General features: G+C 40.5%; 2 protein-coding genes across 7 annotated transcripts; one reads left to right on the top strand and one right to left on the bottom strand.

Annotated features, from left to right (window-relative positions):
- The first annotated feature begins 6550 nt into the window (after window positions 1-6550).
- Window positions 6551-11750, top strand: pnrc2 (proline-rich nuclear receptor coactivator 2). 2 transcript variants are annotated; one of them, XR_013935619.1, is made up of 3 exons: window positions 6551-7193; window positions 7736-7957; window positions 8867-11750. XR_013935619.1 is itself a non-coding variant. In XM_080471504.1 (2 exons), the coding sequence occupies exon 2, from the start codon at window positions 8890-8892 to the stop codon at window positions 9358-9360; it is 471 nt and encodes a 156-aa protein (XP_080327630.1). In that variant the 5' UTR covers window positions 7819-7957; window positions 8867-8889; the 3' UTR covers window positions 9361-11750. The 2 variants fall into 2 exon arrangements, 1 of the variants encoding a protein (XP_080327630.1); XM_080471504.1 differs by lacking the exon at window positions 6551-7193 and having other exon boundaries at window positions 7819-7957.
- Window positions 11751-11972: 222 nt separating this feature from the next.
- Window positions 11973-16938, bottom strand: srsf10a (serine and arginine rich splicing factor 10a). Of its 5 annotated transcripts, none has more exons than XM_080470803.1 (6): window positions 16734-16938; window positions 15068-15367; window positions 14602-14708; window positions 14323-14491; window positions 13174-13224; window positions 11979-13100 (listed from the first exon to the last, which is right to left on the bottom strand). In XM_080470803.1, the coding sequence occupies exons 3-6, from the start codon at window positions 14705-14707 to the stop codon at window positions 12824-12826; spliced, it is 603 nt and encodes a 200-aa protein (XP_080326929.1). In that variant the 5' UTR covers window position 14708; window positions 15068-15367; window positions 16734-16938; the 3' UTR covers window positions 11979-12823. The 5 variants fall into 5 exon arrangements, with proteins under 5 accessions (XP_080326928.1, XP_080326929.1, XP_080326931.1 ...); XM_080470805.1 differs by having other exon boundaries at window positions 11979-13007; window positions 16734-16931; XM_080470801.1 differs by lacking the exon at window positions 15068-15367 and adding an exon at window positions 15577-15681 and having other exon boundaries at window positions 14602-14705; window positions 16734-16901.
- Window positions 16939-18251: the final 1313 nt, after the last annotated feature.

Raw genomic sequence — 18251 nt, 5'->3', positions numbered from 1 at the left:
AATAGGCAGACAAGAGGAGGAAAAACACATTAAGGATGCACTCACACAGTGTCCGTATCCAACATGGGCCATAAACCAAGGAAGACAACAAGTCGAGAATAAAGAAAAGAAAAAAAAAAGAAAGAAAAACAAAAACTAGATAAGAACAAAAACACGACCGCCGTCCCATACATCCGAGGGATAACAGAACCCAGAGAACGATTAATGAAAAGACATAACATCAGCACAGCAGTAACACCACACACAAAACTCCGACAGCTACCCGTACACCCAAAAGATGAAATATATGGAATCCCATGTAAATCGTGCCATAAAACATCAATTGGTGAATCGGGCAGATCCTTTAATATGAGAAAGAAAGAACGTCAAACTTTAAATTCTGTGTTGCATATTTACTACAAAAAAGTATTTACATTTTCTATTTCATGTCAACATAAATCAAAAAAATTAATCTGATGAAATGATGCTTTTCTTAATGAATAGACGGCTAGTTTTTGGTCTTTCTGTCATAATAAATGTGAATGCTGAGTTTCTTTCACTTTCACGTCTTTCCACCAGCATGTTCTTATTGAAATGACTCACCGGCGTATTACAGGGGCTCCTTCATTTTAAGTGATGAGTTGGGGGATTCCAAGGTGGAGATCAGAGTCGACAGAGCGTACTGGGGAGCGTGAAGCAACTTTGACTCAAGCTCTAAAAGCATTTTGATGTTTTCCATCTCATACCCTGCACCACTCGTGTTTATCGATCCCTTGCGGTCACCGGGCGGGTCAGAGTGTGATATTGTTTACAAACCAACAGGGGGCAACGTTAGGCAACCCTGGTTTATCAGACAGCTCTGAGCCATTCGCATGTTTTGTCCTGTGATGGGTAAAAAGTTTGTTCGGTTTATAAAGTCAAATTCAAGAGCAGTCCACTCAGCGATTTGGGTCATTTAATTCGGATCAAGTCCCACCGGTGAAAATAAACGATGCCAGTTCAATAACTATTTAATCAGGTCACTAAATCACATAATTACCTGAGGCAATCGAATATGAATTAACCAACTCTTTTAGCATTTCAATGTAGGAAAAAAAAAGTACTCTCAATAACAAAGCAGGAGGCTAAGCTGTGACCACGTCTACAAGGAACAGTTGTGGCAAGTAGTTTAATAAAGAAAAATGGCAGTGTCGTCCAAGAATTTAAAATTTTAAGTTAAAGGCATGTAAATAATAATAATTACATTTTAAAGGCATCTTTTGAGACACCTATCGACACCAAAATGAATAGTCAATGCAAGACAGAACCAAGATATTTTATTGTTGGAGTATTAACTGAATATTTGCAGTGATCTCAGGTTGGCCCTCATCGTGGCTCATGGGTTCAGAGGAGGCAGAAAGAGCGTCCGACATAAAAAGTAAACAAGTCCAAGTGGCATTGACTCAGGAGTAGACCCGATATAATTGATATGATATTGAAATAAATGTTGTTACAATGCCCTTGAAGAAGAAAGAAAGAAAGAAAGAAAGAAAGAAAGAAAGAAAGAAAGAAAGAAAGAAAGAAAGAAAGAAAGAAAGACATGTTTATGTACATAGGGAGCATAGCATATGATTTTTTTAAGCTGTATCACTGTATTTCAGCCTGCATTCTGTGCAGGCCTACAACATCATAAATATATTAACAAGTAAATAAAGGCCAGTCTGGCATAAGTCTGTGATATCTGGTGCACTGGCTGTGCCTTCTCCTCCTCTGACCTGATACATCCTGCAGGCCAGAAGGAAGGAAATGTGATTATTGAGCAGACAGCGCAGCTTCAATGAGATTTCTCCTCTGTCACTGAATGTACAGGTGCACCACAACACAACAGGTCACTCGGTAAATTAAAGCCCAAAATGTTCAATTATCTGTTGAATTACATCATCCTGTTACACAATCCCTTTTTAGAAATCATCCCGAACAAGAAGTAACGGGCACTGGCTTTGCTTCCTCAGATAGCTTCGCCTTCAAGCCATTAATTAAATTTCCTCTCCTCATTTCCAGATTGCCAGACTATCAGAGAGAGAGAGAGGGAGAGAGAGAGCGATCACACGGACATGCGTAACAAGAAAAATAAATGAACACATCAAACTAAAACTAAATTAGCTCATGCAGTCAGTGTAATGGTCCCTGATTATTTACTTTGATCTTTATTAAGTTATTGTTTCCATTCTAAATATGGAAACTAAATCATGCAAATTCATACTTAAAACGCCAAAAGAAAGAGCTTTGTATTTAGCAGCAATATAATAACGTTGATTCTCTTTTCTCCAATGTCCTTTTCATAAGATGAATGATAAGTTCTCTTTAAGCCTTGACTAGGCATGCAAGTAATATAATATAACAAAGTTATATTTACTGCACTTGTTTTTTGTATTCTTTTTTAGACAACCACAAATGTACTACAGTACATTTGTGGTTGTCTAAAAAAATTTTTGATTTTTTCAGTGACGTTGTTTTTATGTGGTTTCCTGCTCATGAGATTGTTGAGGGGTAGCGAGAGTGCTGACAGACTGGCTGAGAAGGCCACGGCCAAAGCAACTATAGAGACTAACATCATGTTGGCGAGAACAGAAGCAAAGTCTATAGTTTGGAAGGAAGCAAGGAAAGCATGGCAACAGCAAAGGGACAAGGAGGAAAGAGGGAGACATCCATACAGTATTCAAAATATTGTGGGAGGTATGAGGAGTGGAGGAGGCAGTCGGGGAAAAGGAGACCGTCTTTACAAGATTAAGAATTGGGCATAAGTAGTAAAAAACACATAATGCGGAAACATCCAACAGGCCTTGCAAGAATCAGAAACAGTGGAGCATGTACTGGTGAGCTACAGGAAGTATGGGAGTCAAAGAAGGAATAGGACGGAGGGATTGATGAGAAAAGGAACGGAAGGAGGAGGAGTGAAGGAAATAGTGAAAGGGAAAGGGAAAGAGTCAGCAGGGTCGGAATACTGCTGAACACACACACACAAACACACACAAACACACACACACACACAAAGAAGAAGAAGTTTCAGTTTTTTGAGATTTATTCGGAAACAGTTAGCTGTTGACGTCCCACAATAGACAGAGTATAGATAGAGCAGTTTTCAGAAAAGTTGGTAACATACATACATACATACATACATACATACATACATACCAATATAGAAATAAATAAATATATACACGCAGACGAAAACATAACCTTAACAGCCGACTTTGTTGGTCATCCAACCTTCGTTGGCGAAAGTAAATATTATATTTAAAGATCCATTAACAAAATGATATAGTGCCTACACTATGTGACAAAACAATCATGGATTTTGAAATTTTTGAAACACTACATTGTCCAGCTCAAAACATGACCTTGCCTGAAATGATATCTAATCAAAAATAAACAATCCAGTCACCATATCTCAAACCCTTGCAGCCTTGAGGAACAGAGTAGCACCTCCATTTGTTATATAACATTCACATAACAGCTTCAAATGTAAAACATGTTTGGGTTAATTGGAAAAAAAGGGATCAGTGACGACTATAAAGTCTTCATGTTAGGAGTCGATGTGAAATATTCTATTTGTTCATGTTGAAAACACAAGGTAATTGTTAATATGCTAACTTTTTATTGTAGCCTGAGCATACATTCAGACTGCAGGTTTCTTTTTTAAATGACAAATGATGGGGTCACACAGGGGTTGTGTTATGTCATTATAAGGAAAGGGTTAAATATATTTAAATCAAATTAAAATCCATTTGACATTTTCTTGCACGATTTAACGTGTTTTACACAAGCTCAACATATTAATGTGTTGAGCGAAACTATTTCTGCTTTAGTTCATTCCCACTTCTCTCTGTGGGATTTCCATGCATTCGCTTTGAAATTAATGTGAAAAGGGACTTTCCTGTTGATCATTTCTATCTAATACCTGTCCTTGTTAGGTCTGACAGTGTACGAACAAACAGAAACTGGCAGCTTTGAAATCTCTCCTTTCCACTCTATAGCTCTGCCCAACATTTACTCAGTGACGTGTTTGCGCTGCTGCCCTTTGCAACCAGTCAAACATGGAAATGTGTTCACCTCCTACCTTCTGTGTGACCCGCAGAAACCTGCCAGTGACCTACTTTCCATACATAGCTGAATCTTGATAGGCACAGCCCCCTTCAGAATTGCCCTGCTGTGGGGAGTGTCTCTCCGCGGCCTTCGGCATGCTTTCAGCTGACAAAGACAGTGTTACACAACTTGTTTACAAACGCCCCCAGGGGTTTTTAAAAGAAGAGATATATTGGCCATGGACTTGGATCATGGTTAGTCAATCACGCTGGTTGCTTTGCATTTTTTAAAATCCAACCTGCGCAGTCTCATAAAACTGACTGGTTGATCACATGACTTCACTGGGCACAAGAGGGCCTTTCTAAAAGAAGACAATAAGTAGTGTGCAAGAAAGTGGACACAAAGCACAGTAAGAAAAGCAAAGTGACAGTTTAGCTGTTATTTCACACTTTTTTGATTTAATCAGCTTATGAATACCTATATTATGTAATTATCTAAGATACAATAATAACTTTTTTTTTTAATCTAGTGCAGTGCTTTTACTTGAAAATCACTTAAATTGAAAAACGCTAAATTCCATCTCTATTGTATTGTGGTTGTAACATTATCCTTATAAAGCAAGGGAGTTTGATATTAAATAGGTAACTTTTTAGATTCATGTCCATATTTCAGAGCTGTAATATCTAAACCTGTATGTGTTTTCACTTTTAAATATAGTCAGAACATTCATGAAATGTTTTGCCAATAAATTTTTTTCCCCCAGAAAATACATTTCTGAAAACCGTATTTCTGAAAACCGTATCTGCGCTGGTGCACAGTCGGCCCCTGTTGAGTTTGCGCTCAGGGCAGCTGGTCACTTCGCCCATCAGCCACTGCTCATGTTTTTGTGTCAAATATACTTAATAACCCTTCTAAATGTGTCAAATATACTCTTCGCAAAGTTTATGTACCGGCTCCCAAGGTGGAAAGACTCTCTCACATTGCAAAGACTGCCGGAGGCTGTGGAGCGCTCTTACTGCACATGCACATTTATCTCCCCCTCCCTCCCCTTCTTTCTGCTCATCTACTTGTAAACAAACATGGTGGACCCATAGTGGTCTGACTAGCAGTCCGTATTCTAATTTTATCGTCCATATCAGTAGTTTTATAGTTGAGACTCACCCCTGATCGCATCCGATGTGTCATCAGTCCACATGGATGTCGGGTTCTCTCCATGTTCTTCACGTTTATAGCGTATTGTTCTCTGTACACATGTCTATGTGGTTTAATTTCGAAATCAAGCAACAGCGCCCTCCCGTGGCCTGGCATACTAACTACATCGTTGTCAGTGTGTCTGCTGCTGCAGTGTTAACGCACTCATATTTTTAAGGGATTAAGTGTTGTTGTGTAAATGGGGCTTTGCAAAGCTGAATTTAAGTTGTCTATTGGTACAAAAGCGAATGTGTGTTTCTGCATTGTCTCTGTGACTTACAGGTGACCTTTCTTCAATCGATAAGCATTGTTACAACAAAGAATTGATCTACTAAAGACAAATGCCCTTGCTTATTCTGCATTGTGAGCATTATATAAATAAGAGATGGTTAGTTTGTTTACTTTGGAAGCTCTTGCTGCTGTTCAACACATGATAACTTTTGTTTCAAGAAATAAAGAAAGCATACATTATTATTTTTACCTCATTTTCTGCAGTGATCCATCCAACTTCTAGGATGCAGTGTGCTGCCACATTACGTGCTCTGGGAAGCTGTTGGGATTCAAGGATCTTGTTCAGGGAGCCACAGTGGTGACCTGTCCACTGTTTGAATCGAACCTGCGAGCTCCCGATCCTAAGTGTGCTTCTTATATAAGTATATACTCATATTTAGTTAAACTTATACTTATAGGCCACTACCCCCCCCCCCCCCCCACACACACACACACACCATAGTTTTTTCAGTTTAGAACGTACATGTTAGCACCTTGAAGATGCCCATGTAATGTACTTCCAACAGCTGGCTTTCCAGTCAGTGGCACTAATTCACACCACAAGATTCAGTCATTAGTCATTTTGGCATCCATCTTGTTTCAAGTACTGATAAAGAGGAAGTAAATGCAACAATTGTCGACACTTTTGAAAGCTACTGAGTGTCAGAGAATGGAAAGACTGATTCACCATTACTCCCTATTGCGCAAAGGTGAAAGTCATTGATCTAGGCATAGTGTTCCTTTCATGTGCTGCATTAAAAATACACACTGTACCTTTAAGTCAACTGACCACCATTTGAAAAAAGTCTTTCTTTAAAGAGCCATAATGGTTTTGTTTACGCGCCCTTGCAGTTTGTCTATACACTATACGGCAAACTTCCACGCTCTAAATTTGTACATTCTTCACATATGGAATAAATAACTTCAGGTCTTGACTCTCACACTAGCTGAAAAAAGATGGCCAGGATGAATGAGACGTGGGGGGATGGTCAGGTCACAGTCAAGAGCTGCTGTTATTACAGCCTGTTGCAGCTGTTTCAAAGCCGCACAACAGGTTTGACACCGGAAATTTGAAGAATCGACAGTATTTCCCGTAACAGAAACGCTACTGGCTCTTCAACAACTTATTTTTTGGGATATATTTAAGCACAGCCAGTATTGCATAACAGTGAACTATATCTATGGAAACTCGAATAGTGTATTCATCAGTATACAAAACATTGTAGTCGGGATATTCGGATACAATAGGGTGTAGTGGTGTAAGACTGTTGTTTTCGGTGTGTTTCTCTCACTTCTCCACAGGAAATACCCGAAGCACCAACAAAGGACACGAAAGGAGGCGCGCGCATTGACGTAATCGGTCTGGCAACAGGCGTGAATGCGTCTGGCCGTCTGCTCGCTGATTGGCCGGTGGGCTCGTTCTTGGCCTGTGATTGGTCAGATCGGTGTGAGCACAGAATACTTATCGCCTCCGTAGATTCCATTTTGTTGCAATTCAGAGAATCGGTGGAGGGGAGAGGCGGTTTTCAACGGCCGCAGATTGACATCACGTAAAGCTCCTCGGGGAGACGGTTTTGTAGGAAATATAGCTTCGCTGTGCTTCCTACGGACTCCGCCGAGGGTTTTCAGAAGGCGAAACACACCCATTTTCTGACGAAAGGCTTCAACAACCAAGCCTGAAGAAGTCGGTAAGGAGAGGAGCAGTTTTATGCCTCCGTCGCCATGTTGAGTTCAGTTCCTTTGTTTTGGTTCGGTGCCAACGTCGAGCGAACCAAATAGCAAAAGCATAATTTTGCTCGCCGTCCATATAGTTTACCACGTAAGAGTTTGTGTCGAGAACGACGTGTTCCTTTTTTAAGATCGAAAGTGAAGTAAAGCTCGGCGCAGCTGCAGTTAAGCCGCACTTAAAATGCAGCGGACTGACGCAGATTTCTTATGTAACGTTTTGTTGTGATATTTGCCTCGTATAATAAGAATATCAACACCTTAAACATTTTCATAGCCACATTCTAATCGGGAAATGTAAAAAAAAAAAGAAAAAAAAAAAGCTGCTGTTGTTCTGGGTTTTGATTCGTGTGATGACGCACTCACAAATACGTAGTTGACCGTGAGCCGTATTAATGCTTTGTTACACGACAATTAAGCCCCGAAACGCGATAAAACCATAACATTTCGCCTTGCTTATCACCACTAATAGATTCTTTTTTTTTCTTTTTCCTGTTTTTGAAAGGAGGTCGACTTCTTGGAGCACCGTGTGCCGAGGTGAATTGATGTTCAGCTCGGCCCAGCGAGATAACAACGCTCACTGTCACATGAAAACCTCGGATCTTGCTGGACACAGAAGTGCAGTGAGAAGTAGACAGAGAACTACTTCGAGGACCTGGGGCCCGGTTGGAGGGGAGAGATTGAAGAGAATAGAGTTCAGCTCCGTCAACTTTCTGACAACAAAGAGGTGAGAGGAGAGGAAGATGGGGGGGGGGGGGGGGGGCTGTTTTTCTCCCGGAGAGTGTGGGGGAGGGTAGAGGAGGGCGGTCCTTACTGACTGCCGTTTCTGCACGTCGCCAGCGTACTTGTTGTTTTTCAGAGGTGGCGCAAGTGTGCGCGCACTGTGCGCGGTGTTGACGTCCTGCAGAGGAATTATACAGCTTCACAATACGATTATAAGACTGAAAGCACACTTTCGTATGGGTTTAAGTTAATTGTATTCTGCATTTGAAGACGGGTATTGCATGTTTTTTGATGACATCGCTGTGTTCTGATTCATCGTCGGTGTTGATCATGACGCCTTTTTCGACACTCCCAACATTTTAATAAGTGCTGGTTTTGTCGTCACTCTTAACTAACTTATTATTGGCTGCGTATTTTAGGAACTTCTAATGAGATTATCCTAATACATGCGTGGTTCAAAACAAAATTAAATTTAGCTTGTAGTTGAATCTAAAAAAACGTATTAGACAATGATCTAAGACTTTTGACTGATTTATTAAGCTTTGATTGTGATTTATTTTTGGGAAAAGAGAAAGCAAGATATCACTGATCTTATGAAATATGTTTTGAGTCAATGTATTTGTAATTTCTAGGACTTATAAGCTACATTAGGATAGTAATACAACAAAATATTCTAAATAATAACAAAATTGCTGTGACATTGAGTATTTTTTAGATGCTATTTTTCTTTATGGCAGTCGGTAGCCTTGCATCGAAGACAGAATAACCTCAGCATTCCTGACTGTCAGGATGCATACTGTGAATGCTGTCTGCAACACTCTTGCCAATTGTTCAGTGTTTACAGTGATGTGTTCAAATGCATTTACAATGAGTAAAAGGTTTCAACCCTAATCAGAATGTTCTTGATATCTAGGTGACACGTAGTGCTGAAGCAGTATGGGAGGTGGTGAGAGGTACAACATTCCAGTTTCCCACCCAGAACGCCCTTTGCCCAAGAAAAACCATCAACTGGGCCGGGCTAAGCAGAGGAGCCGTGACCAGAATGGAGCTGGAGCATCCACAGGAGGGGCCGGGGGCCTTCACCATCATGGCCACCGCCGGAGCGACAAAGGCGCCGCCTACCACAGGTCTCCTGAGGCGCGGCAGGCCGCGTCTGCAGAGAAGAATGTGCCTGGCCGCTTTTCCACCAATTATGATCAGAACTGGGAGGGCGCAGTGTCACACCTCAACACGCTATTGGCCACCCAGGGCAGCCCAAGCTATGCGGGGCCAAAGTTCAGCGAGCCACCCTCGCCCAGCGTGTTACCCAAACCCCCCAGCCACTGGGTGTCTTTCCCAATAGGCTCCTGTGATAACAGGGAGATGATGACCTTCCAGCTAAAGAGCCTCCTGAAGGTGCAGGCCTGAGAAGGATGCCCACAATTGATCTTTGGAAAAAAAAAAATGATAATACATGGACTGGGACTCTGTTGAGTCATCCACCCACCAGGAACGCCCCAGTGCTGTAATACTTTTAGCTCTTTTTAAACTAACCTCACTTAAGGTTAATGAGTAATTACAGCAGTGTTGTGCTGTTACTGTTTAACATCCTTTAAAAAAAACAAAAAAAAAACACCTTTTAAGCCCTGCAGCCTTGCTGGTCGGCGATGTTTTCAGTGGAGTCAGTTTTTGTGACTGACAAACTGGATATCCTTTGTACTTCTATTTTGTTTTGTTGTTTTTTCAATGTTGGCTGTTAAGGCAGACTGAGTGCTGTTTTCTTCCCCCAAACAAGGATTGTAGTGTCGTTCAGGTAAATTCCCAACACTTTTACGGTCCATTTCTGTGGACAGACACGCCTTTTCATTTACATAGGTTTTGATGACGAGACTTTAGAGTTGCTTCTAAAGCTTCAGGTGCTAAAGCAAGTTCACATTTGTAGCATTCTTTGACAAGGGCCCATCTTTTTTTCTTATGAGTATTGCACTCCTTGTTTGGGAAGAGAAAAAAGCACTTAGCTGCAGTTCTGCAGGGAAAAAAAAAAAGTTCTTTTACTGGAGGTAATGAGCTGTAGTGGTAAAGGATAAGTGGGAAGTGTAACCTCAAACAAAGGGTAATAAGAGACCATGGCACACTGGCCTTTGGACACCAACTCCTGTACCCTTTTTTTATTGCGCTGTGCGCACATGCACTATGGGAGTTGTGTGTCTCAGGTCTGCAGCACTCTATCATAGCATTATTTTGTACATGTCCTTTTTTGTTGTGGTTGAACGATATATGACATGCTGTGTGTTACCAAAGCAATGTTTTTGCTGTTTATTTTTATTTTTTTTTCTATTTTGGACATCCTCTGTGTGGTTGGCATTAATGCCTTTGCCACTATAAACTTTACCAGACTGCAGTGAACAGTTGGAGGCCTCAGGGTCCCCTCACTGTTTGCTTGTTTCAATCAGCACTGTTATTACCCCTCAGTCTCTGCCTCCTCAGGGCAGCGCAGCAGCTCCAACATGCGGAAGAGAGCCATGCTAAGATGTGGGACTGATAAATTTGACTCAACATGGCTCTGTTGGCTGTGTGCATTTATGTGCAAGGTGAGGCAGAGCTGAGGATGGTTTCTGAAGAGGAATTGCCCTTGGGGGCTCTGATCGGAGGCAGGAGGCTTTTGTTTGTGTTTACAAAACAGGTCTCAATTGTTGACCATTGCATAATCTAGAGACACCTGCTGCCCATGCCTCTTCCTCTTGTTTACCTTCTTGCACTTCAATCAGACTGTTTTTTTTCTTCTTTTTTTTTGAGTTACAGACCAGAATGCTATTGAAATGATGGAGGCGTAATTGACTATCTTCCTATGGATTCTCTATTTTTTATGTCTCAATCCTCTATTAAAGCTCTTATTGCTCTCTTTGCAGAATTGGAGCCGTGAACGGCCAGCGTTAAGATAACAAAACAAAGTAGGAGAGGTTGTTAGTGTCTGTTAAAGAGCCATGTAAATAATAAAATGTATAAAGTACTTGTAGCATATGTACATTTGCAGGTCAAATTTGAGGCCTGTCCGACAAAAGTATTTTTAGTAATAACACTGAATGTATAAGACATGCTAAGGACATGTCTTGACTTCAATACAGAAAGAATATTTTTGTTAAAAAAAAAAAATTAAACCTGCCTCTAGCATTTGTCAGAAGCCCTGCACTGTAATCTTTCCAGAGATCTTGCACATGTTTTTTTATTGTTTTATATCGCGCAGTGCAGGGTGAAAATGCTAAGTGCAAATTAAATAAAACTGCAACAAAATACAAACAATTGGATTGTAGGAGACTTGCATATGTATGCATTTGAGTCATGAATGTGCTTACAGTGTTTAAGCGTGACGCTTTTAATCTTAAGTTGACAAACTTTGTGCCTAAGTTAAAAAAAATTCATGCTGAAACCTTTTATTTGGTGGCTCTCAAAAGTTGACCAAACTTTTCTTTTTCTTCTCCAGAGCCAGTTTCAGGCGTCGGCTGTTCTTCCGCCAGCTGACGCCTGAATCTGACTCCATGCTGTTTTTAAGTACTGCCTTCTCCAGATTCGTCATGTAAGCATTTTCTTTCTTGCCCAGATTGCGTCGTGCATTGCAAAGTCTCCTCACTCGAAATTTGTAACTTTTAAATTGGCTACGAATTTGTCCCCTTGATACAATGTCACCATATGAAAAAGAAATGAAACAATGTGCCCCCACTTGAGATTAGTATGAATTTGTTAAAAAAAAAAAAAGACAATTGAGAAGTTTTGCAAAAAAAACAAACCAAAAACCAGAATAAACCCCCTCCCCTTCCCCCCCTACTTCTGTCTGAGTGTCTTTTTGTGGTTCATTTCATATGAGCTATTAATTTTGCAGTGTTGATACACAAAGGGAACAAAGTAGCAGAGGTTTATATATATATACCTTATATATATATATATATACACACACGATATTCAAACACTTGGCCAACATGTCAGCCATCTTAGAACCGTCACAATGTTCATATTAAGCGACCCAGAACACATACAACAGAACACGCAGTAAGAATCCAGTTTTTATTGACAATACCGGGTTAAACCTGTAGGATAAGGTTTCTAGGGGGATACTTCATTCCACTCACAGAATCATTGTATCTCATCGTGAACATAACAAAATACTTTTTATGGTATTAGGTACAACTGACGGGTATTATAGGATGCTTTTTGCCTGCAGGAAATAAATTGCCCATGAAACCAGGCACATAAAGCCAGATCACTTGGTAAATACTGGCAGACCAGTCCTTGAATTAAGAGTAATTTGGATTTCTGTTTACATAACGCACAACTAAAACAAGTCATACCACACATTCACAAACCATGTAGGTATTGCTGACGCAAAGTACAAAAGTATCGTTGGCAATACCAAAACTAATCTTATTTCCATCTTCTGCACCCCACGTATAAAACATACAACAAAACTGTGCTTCCATGATTCACTTCAGTGTCTTCTCTTTTAAAAAAAAAACAAAAACAAAAAAAAACAAAGCCCCTGCTGCTCTTCCTTTTGGCAATAGATTTCTAAACAATGACGTGAACAAATACAAGCAGAGGGCCTAAAGGTTGAGTTGATATATTTTACACAAAGATTCTCTCAGCGATTAGCAATTTAGACAGAAATACGCTAAGTTATAAAAAAATTTACCGACCGCTGGTTTCATGAGACAGGGCAGAGGCGCCGTCTTCCCTCTATTGCCCCACTGAAACAGTCTGCCCAGCTCAATCTGCTGTAGTGGGTGTTAAGAGTGACAACTCTGAAAGAAATCTTTGTGTAAAAGGGACTGCATCTAAAAACTGAACAGAAACATCCTCAGAGACACACACAGGGCTTCTGGGGGAAACATCTAGCTGGTTAGTGGCCCCCAGACTTGCGTCCGGCCCAGGACCTGGAGCGAGACCGCGATCGCGACATGGAGCGAGACACGGAGCGTGACGGAGATCGCCCCATAGGCTGATTCTGGGAGCTGGAGGTGGGCTGGAAGTCCTCGGCCGGGCTGTGGGACCTAGACGGGCTCTTTTTGCCTTTGGGTCTGGACCTGGAGGGGGAGGGGGAGCGTGAGGCGGAGTGGCTGCGAGAGGCCTGTTCATGGTGCGGCCTGTGGTAGTCCCGAGGAGGACCCTTGTACCTGCTGGGAATATTAGCATTGCGTTAATTGAGGATACGTTATTAATGAGCACAGTGAGAGTAGTCAAGAGGCTTACTTGTCAATTTCGTGGCTTCTGCCGTGTCTGTGTCGACCGTAGGCCCGAGAGCTGTAGAGGGATGGAGGAACAAGTCAATGAGTTACTGTACAACTTTATACATCACCCTACAACAGAGTAATGAGCCCTTGTACTTACAAAGTCTGTCACGTTTTGTCAATATGAAATACTAACTGCAGAATGTGACCATGTTCAGTTTACTACACAAAACTCATTGTTTTAAGTAGTACACAAATAGAAGATTCTAAAATGAAGTTTTTATAAACGTGCAGCCTGCAGAAAACTTCTTATGTCATAATGTGACACTGTGTATACATTTTTTTTTAAATGAGATGTAAATGAACAATATGTAATAGTCTTAGTCTGAAACAAACTTCCCAGTGCTGCAGCCCCAGTCTAACAATTCTGTACCACAAGATGGTATAGTGTGTCCCTAATACTCATCATGTCTGCAAAAAAAGAAGAGTACACCAAAAGTAGAGGAAATACTTCCTCTCACACAGTAATGTGCAGATGCTCTGATGTACAGTGACTCACTGCTACCCCACAGTGTAATACGGAGGAATTACATGCACCTTACATCCCCTTTAAGAATGTGACTTCCTTTTCTAATGTACAAGTACAATTTTACATAAAACAGGACTCATTTGATTACTTTTGAATATAAACGGGTTCTCCTGAAGTTTCTTGAGATTTGGTACAAACATTTTCACAATAAATGTTTTGAGAGCTGAAACTGTACTTATTTCAGCAGATTTGAGAATATACTGTGCTGCTTTCGAAAAGATTAGAGGCTCATGTTGGAGGTGGCCCCTTGTGGAATCAGCTCTCAGTTTCAAGTAGAGAGGCCAACACATTCCTTACTCAGACTACTTCACAGATTAACAAGCGACTAATTTTCACACCGAAATGTACAAACCTTGAACACAAACTATGAACATGTACTATACACTTTATTGTGCGCCACTGGAAATTTATCTTGGCGAGTGTAGATGAATTGGCAGGATCCAGTTTCACATTATTAACAGGAGCATTACACATCAACAAGCAAAACGCCATTATAGATCTGTAATCATGTGTGTTGTGTATAAATAGCAGCTGATCAACAGCGAAACACACACTGATGTGTGAGTGACGCTTGACACTCACTCTCTGGGACTCTCGGACCGTCGGGGACGGCGCTCAAAAGATGGACTCCGGGACCTGCGGCGATCGTAACTGCGGCTCCTGGAGCGTCTCCGGCGGCTGTCCCGTTCGTCGTCATAGCGAGAGAAGCTGCGAGGGGAATGGCGCTCCTTAGATTTCATCTGGTTAGGGGCTAAAGAGACAGATAGCACATCAAAACATGAGAGAAACACATTTTCTTAAAAAAAAAAAAAAAAAAAAAGATTAGAGGAAAGTTTTGTGTTTATTGTCGGACGTTCGTACTTTTGCGATCTCCCTGCGCAAACTGGATCTCGATCTCGCGCCCACAAACGCATTTCCGGTCCAGGTTGTGCAGAGCGTCTTCTGCATCTCGGACATCCTCAAACATGCTGTGCTGTTAAGGCCTTTTTTTTTTTGTTTGTTTTGTTTTTAAATTGGAGAGTTGGGACAGACAACTGCAAACATGCACAACAAACAAATAGGCTGCAACACAAGTCAGAAGCATCCAATGATACAAACAGCAACTGAATAATCAGCGAGGAAGAAAGAAAATCTTGTCACAATTTAAAGTGAACAAAAAAAAATAAATAAAAAAGAAGAAATAAGTCATTTACTAGTTCATAATGAATTGTCCTCAGGAATATTAACTGAAATTACTACACAGAATACTGAATCAATGGGGCCCGTCTGTGATTCCAGATCATGAAGACAAGACAAATATTGATAGTGATCAGATTAGGTAGGATACAAAAACTTTGCCTTGTTACCTTTAACATGCTTGATCTTTCACCTTCAGCTTGATCTTTATTGTCTTGGCAGAAGAACTTGAGGTTTCCTGCTTGTCTTTGCCCAATAAACACTTTGCTTTTCCTCCCTTTGGTAGTCATATGGAAGTCTGGGTGCTCTCTCTTTGTATCTTCATGCTCTCTCTTTACTTTCCAAATTCCACTACTGCTTGTGGCCTGGGTGTCTTTGGCTTGAATCTACTCTACAACCGCTTTTCAACTTTTCTCTGGTGTGGGGTGTCCAGAACTGTATCTTTATCATTCTAAGGCAACAACAGAAGAAATATTGGTTAGGAATGGGTGTAGTGCTGCAGATATCAAATGACATAAAATCACAAACATAGCATGAACACCTGTAATATAAAGAAAATAAATGAATCCTTTCCCCCCCAAAAAATGAAAACATGTCAGGTTTAAATGTGAAGGCTCGGGTTAGAAGTTTTATGAGTCAAAATCAAAGAATAAAGGATATTGAATGTAAGCAAATCCTCTTGGCCGGCGTGAATAGAAGTCAAGTGGAATGTAGACATCTACAATAGGTCCATAACGACCAAACTCACGTCGTAAATCCTCTGGCCTAAAGTGTCATGAAATAAGCACATTTATTTTGCTGGAGACCATGTGAACTTGGCTGGAGTCCACAGTATACACAGGAGCAGGTGCCAGCACATACTTAACAGCAGACAAATCGTATTAGTTTCCCACTTCGATTGACATTAAATACACACCCTCACTGCAGCGGCGGCAACAACAACAACAACAACAACAAAAAAAAAACATGCAACATTTGTTCTGTCCAGAAGGAAGAATGCTGGAAGTATTGATGGTTACCTGTAATCTACCAATCACACAAATTACACTCAAATTGACTGAATTATCCAAATAGCCAAAATCGGCCTGAAAAGAAACAATGTGGATGATTATTGAAATTGTGTAGCAGATTTGAGGCAACTAAATTAAGTTATTTGATTCAAAACATGGTCATTTTACTGTATTCTGCACCAGAATACATCATCAAAAAGACAATTCTCAAAATGGATTTTCTTCAGCTCTTGTAACATTTAATCATAAGTAGATTTTTCTTTAATGGAGATGGAAACATTTGAAGTTCTCATTATTTAAAATAAAAGTAATGATCCAACTCAATCCAGACCACATCAAGTTAAACAGCTGAAAATGTTTAATTTTAGTTAATTAGTTGCAATTAGCACACAATTAACTGAAAAAGTACTATGAAAAGAGTGTAACGGAAATTAAAGCAGGTCAACTAGTAACAAGTCGAGGACAGCTGGTAATAAATAAACATTGCAGTCCAGCATGAACGTCATATGCTGGTAGCTGCACAAGTTTAATGTCTAGAAAACAAAAGAATCGTGGCGCTTAAACTTCGCCTCGGTGCTTCCAGCTTCATTTACGTGTTGTGCCGACAGGCAAACCAGCCCGCAGTGTATTTATAAACGTGGAATTGAATCCAGAATGTGTTAAAACCTAAATTCGGCCCTCTTGTTTGGACACGCTGCGGTAGTTCGTGTCTCTGCCATTATTAGTGTTCAATGGCTGCTAGCGAGCGAGCATTAGCTTCGACGCGCTCGTATTGACGCCGCGCGGGCGGCTAAAATTAGCACGTACCTGGACTCGTCGGAGATATTTCGTACGAAAAGAGAGGAATTGGGAGGCCTCGTGTATCTCGCCATTTTGTCAGCTTGTAGCTACAGTTCGGAGCGGCCGCGGGTCGGTTTACTGCTGCTTTTTTCCCTCCACGCAAAACCTTTTTATAAGCACGTACAGAGCCTCGCGCACAGCTACGTGGGCAAGAGTCACAACGACAGAGTGCGCATGCGCCGAGCTCAGGAGCCTGCGAGGACGCGCCAAGCCGAAGAGCCGCGAGGACGCGCACGCACACACAGAGACGTATGTCTTCAAAGGACGAAATATTCTATTCTATTCTATTCTATTCTATTCTATTCTATTCTATTCTTCCACATCACTGCCAGAGACACACAAAACACAATTAATAAATCACGTATTCGCAAATAATATTACATTACATAATATAATTGAAAAAATGTTTTCTTAAATTTTTGTTGTTGTCAACAAAGGCGTTAGTTGTATAAATAAAATCACATATATGATGACAGGCATCCTGCATGGAATTAAAGAAATAGCATACAAGGGACCTATGTCAGATAATTCCTGTTTCATTGTTATTGAATATTTTACAAATATTTAAAGAGTTTAGAGAAGTTTGGTAAAAAAAAGGAATCAGTTAAAACTCAGAAAAAAAAAAATACAATTAAAATGCCTTCTTACATTCATCTAGTTCCATTGTGCGTCTTTATCTCGAATGTATGCCAGCATGGAGAACTAGTAATAAAGTATATAAACATGAAACCAAGGTTTTTCTTCTTTTTTTTGTGTGGATCTCAAAAAAACTATATTCTTGCCTGCAACCTTTTGTAGGTGTGTTGTTTGAACTGTTAAAGTTGATCTACTGGAGCAATGAGTTCAATGACGGGGCAGGCAGACTGTTTGCTTTGAAAGTCTAATGTACTGCATGCTCACACAATAAATTTACAAAAACTAAGCTTTTGTAGGCTGATTAAAATGTTGAAATGTATCATGATATGTGCAGAAGAGCTCATTTCAAGACGATCTTCTACCTTTTTCAACAAAAAAGAGCCATTTTTGTCACTTTCAACCAAATAAAATTAGCCTTGAGCCACAAAACACGTTTAACTTTTTAAAAATTTTTTTGGCTAAGAGACAACATACATTTTAAGAATGAGTCTGGTGTATCAATCAAATAAAAATATTGAAACTTTAGTGAACGCTACAGGGAGCCACTACAGAGGGGACGAAGACCCCCTTGTGTCTCCAGGACCACGGGTTGCAGACCCCTGGGTGATACCGATGATATACTTCCACTGATCATCCTGGACTAACTCCTGAGCGCTCGCGTTGTTGGTATCAGGGATCACAGTCAGTATCCCGAATGTCAAATTAAATTATGCACTGTATTGTGTAATTAACGTCGTATTTTTCAGTTGATACTGGCTATGCGTAGATCAATTGAGGGGGAACCTATATTTTATGTGAGCCCACTTCTAAAAGTTTTTCCCATGATCTCACCCCAACCAATATCAAACA

The sequence above is a fragment of the Lipophrys pholis genome (genome assembly GCF_963383615.2).
Source record: "Lipophrys pholis genome assembly, chromosome: 9".
In the NCBI taxonomy this organism is placed as follows: Eukaryota; Metazoa; Chordata; class Actinopteri; order Blenniiformes; family Blenniidae; genus Lipophrys; species Lipophrys pholis.
The sequence above is the reverse complement of the archived record's forward strand: the minus strand, read 5'-3'. Positions and strand labels throughout refer to the sequence as shown.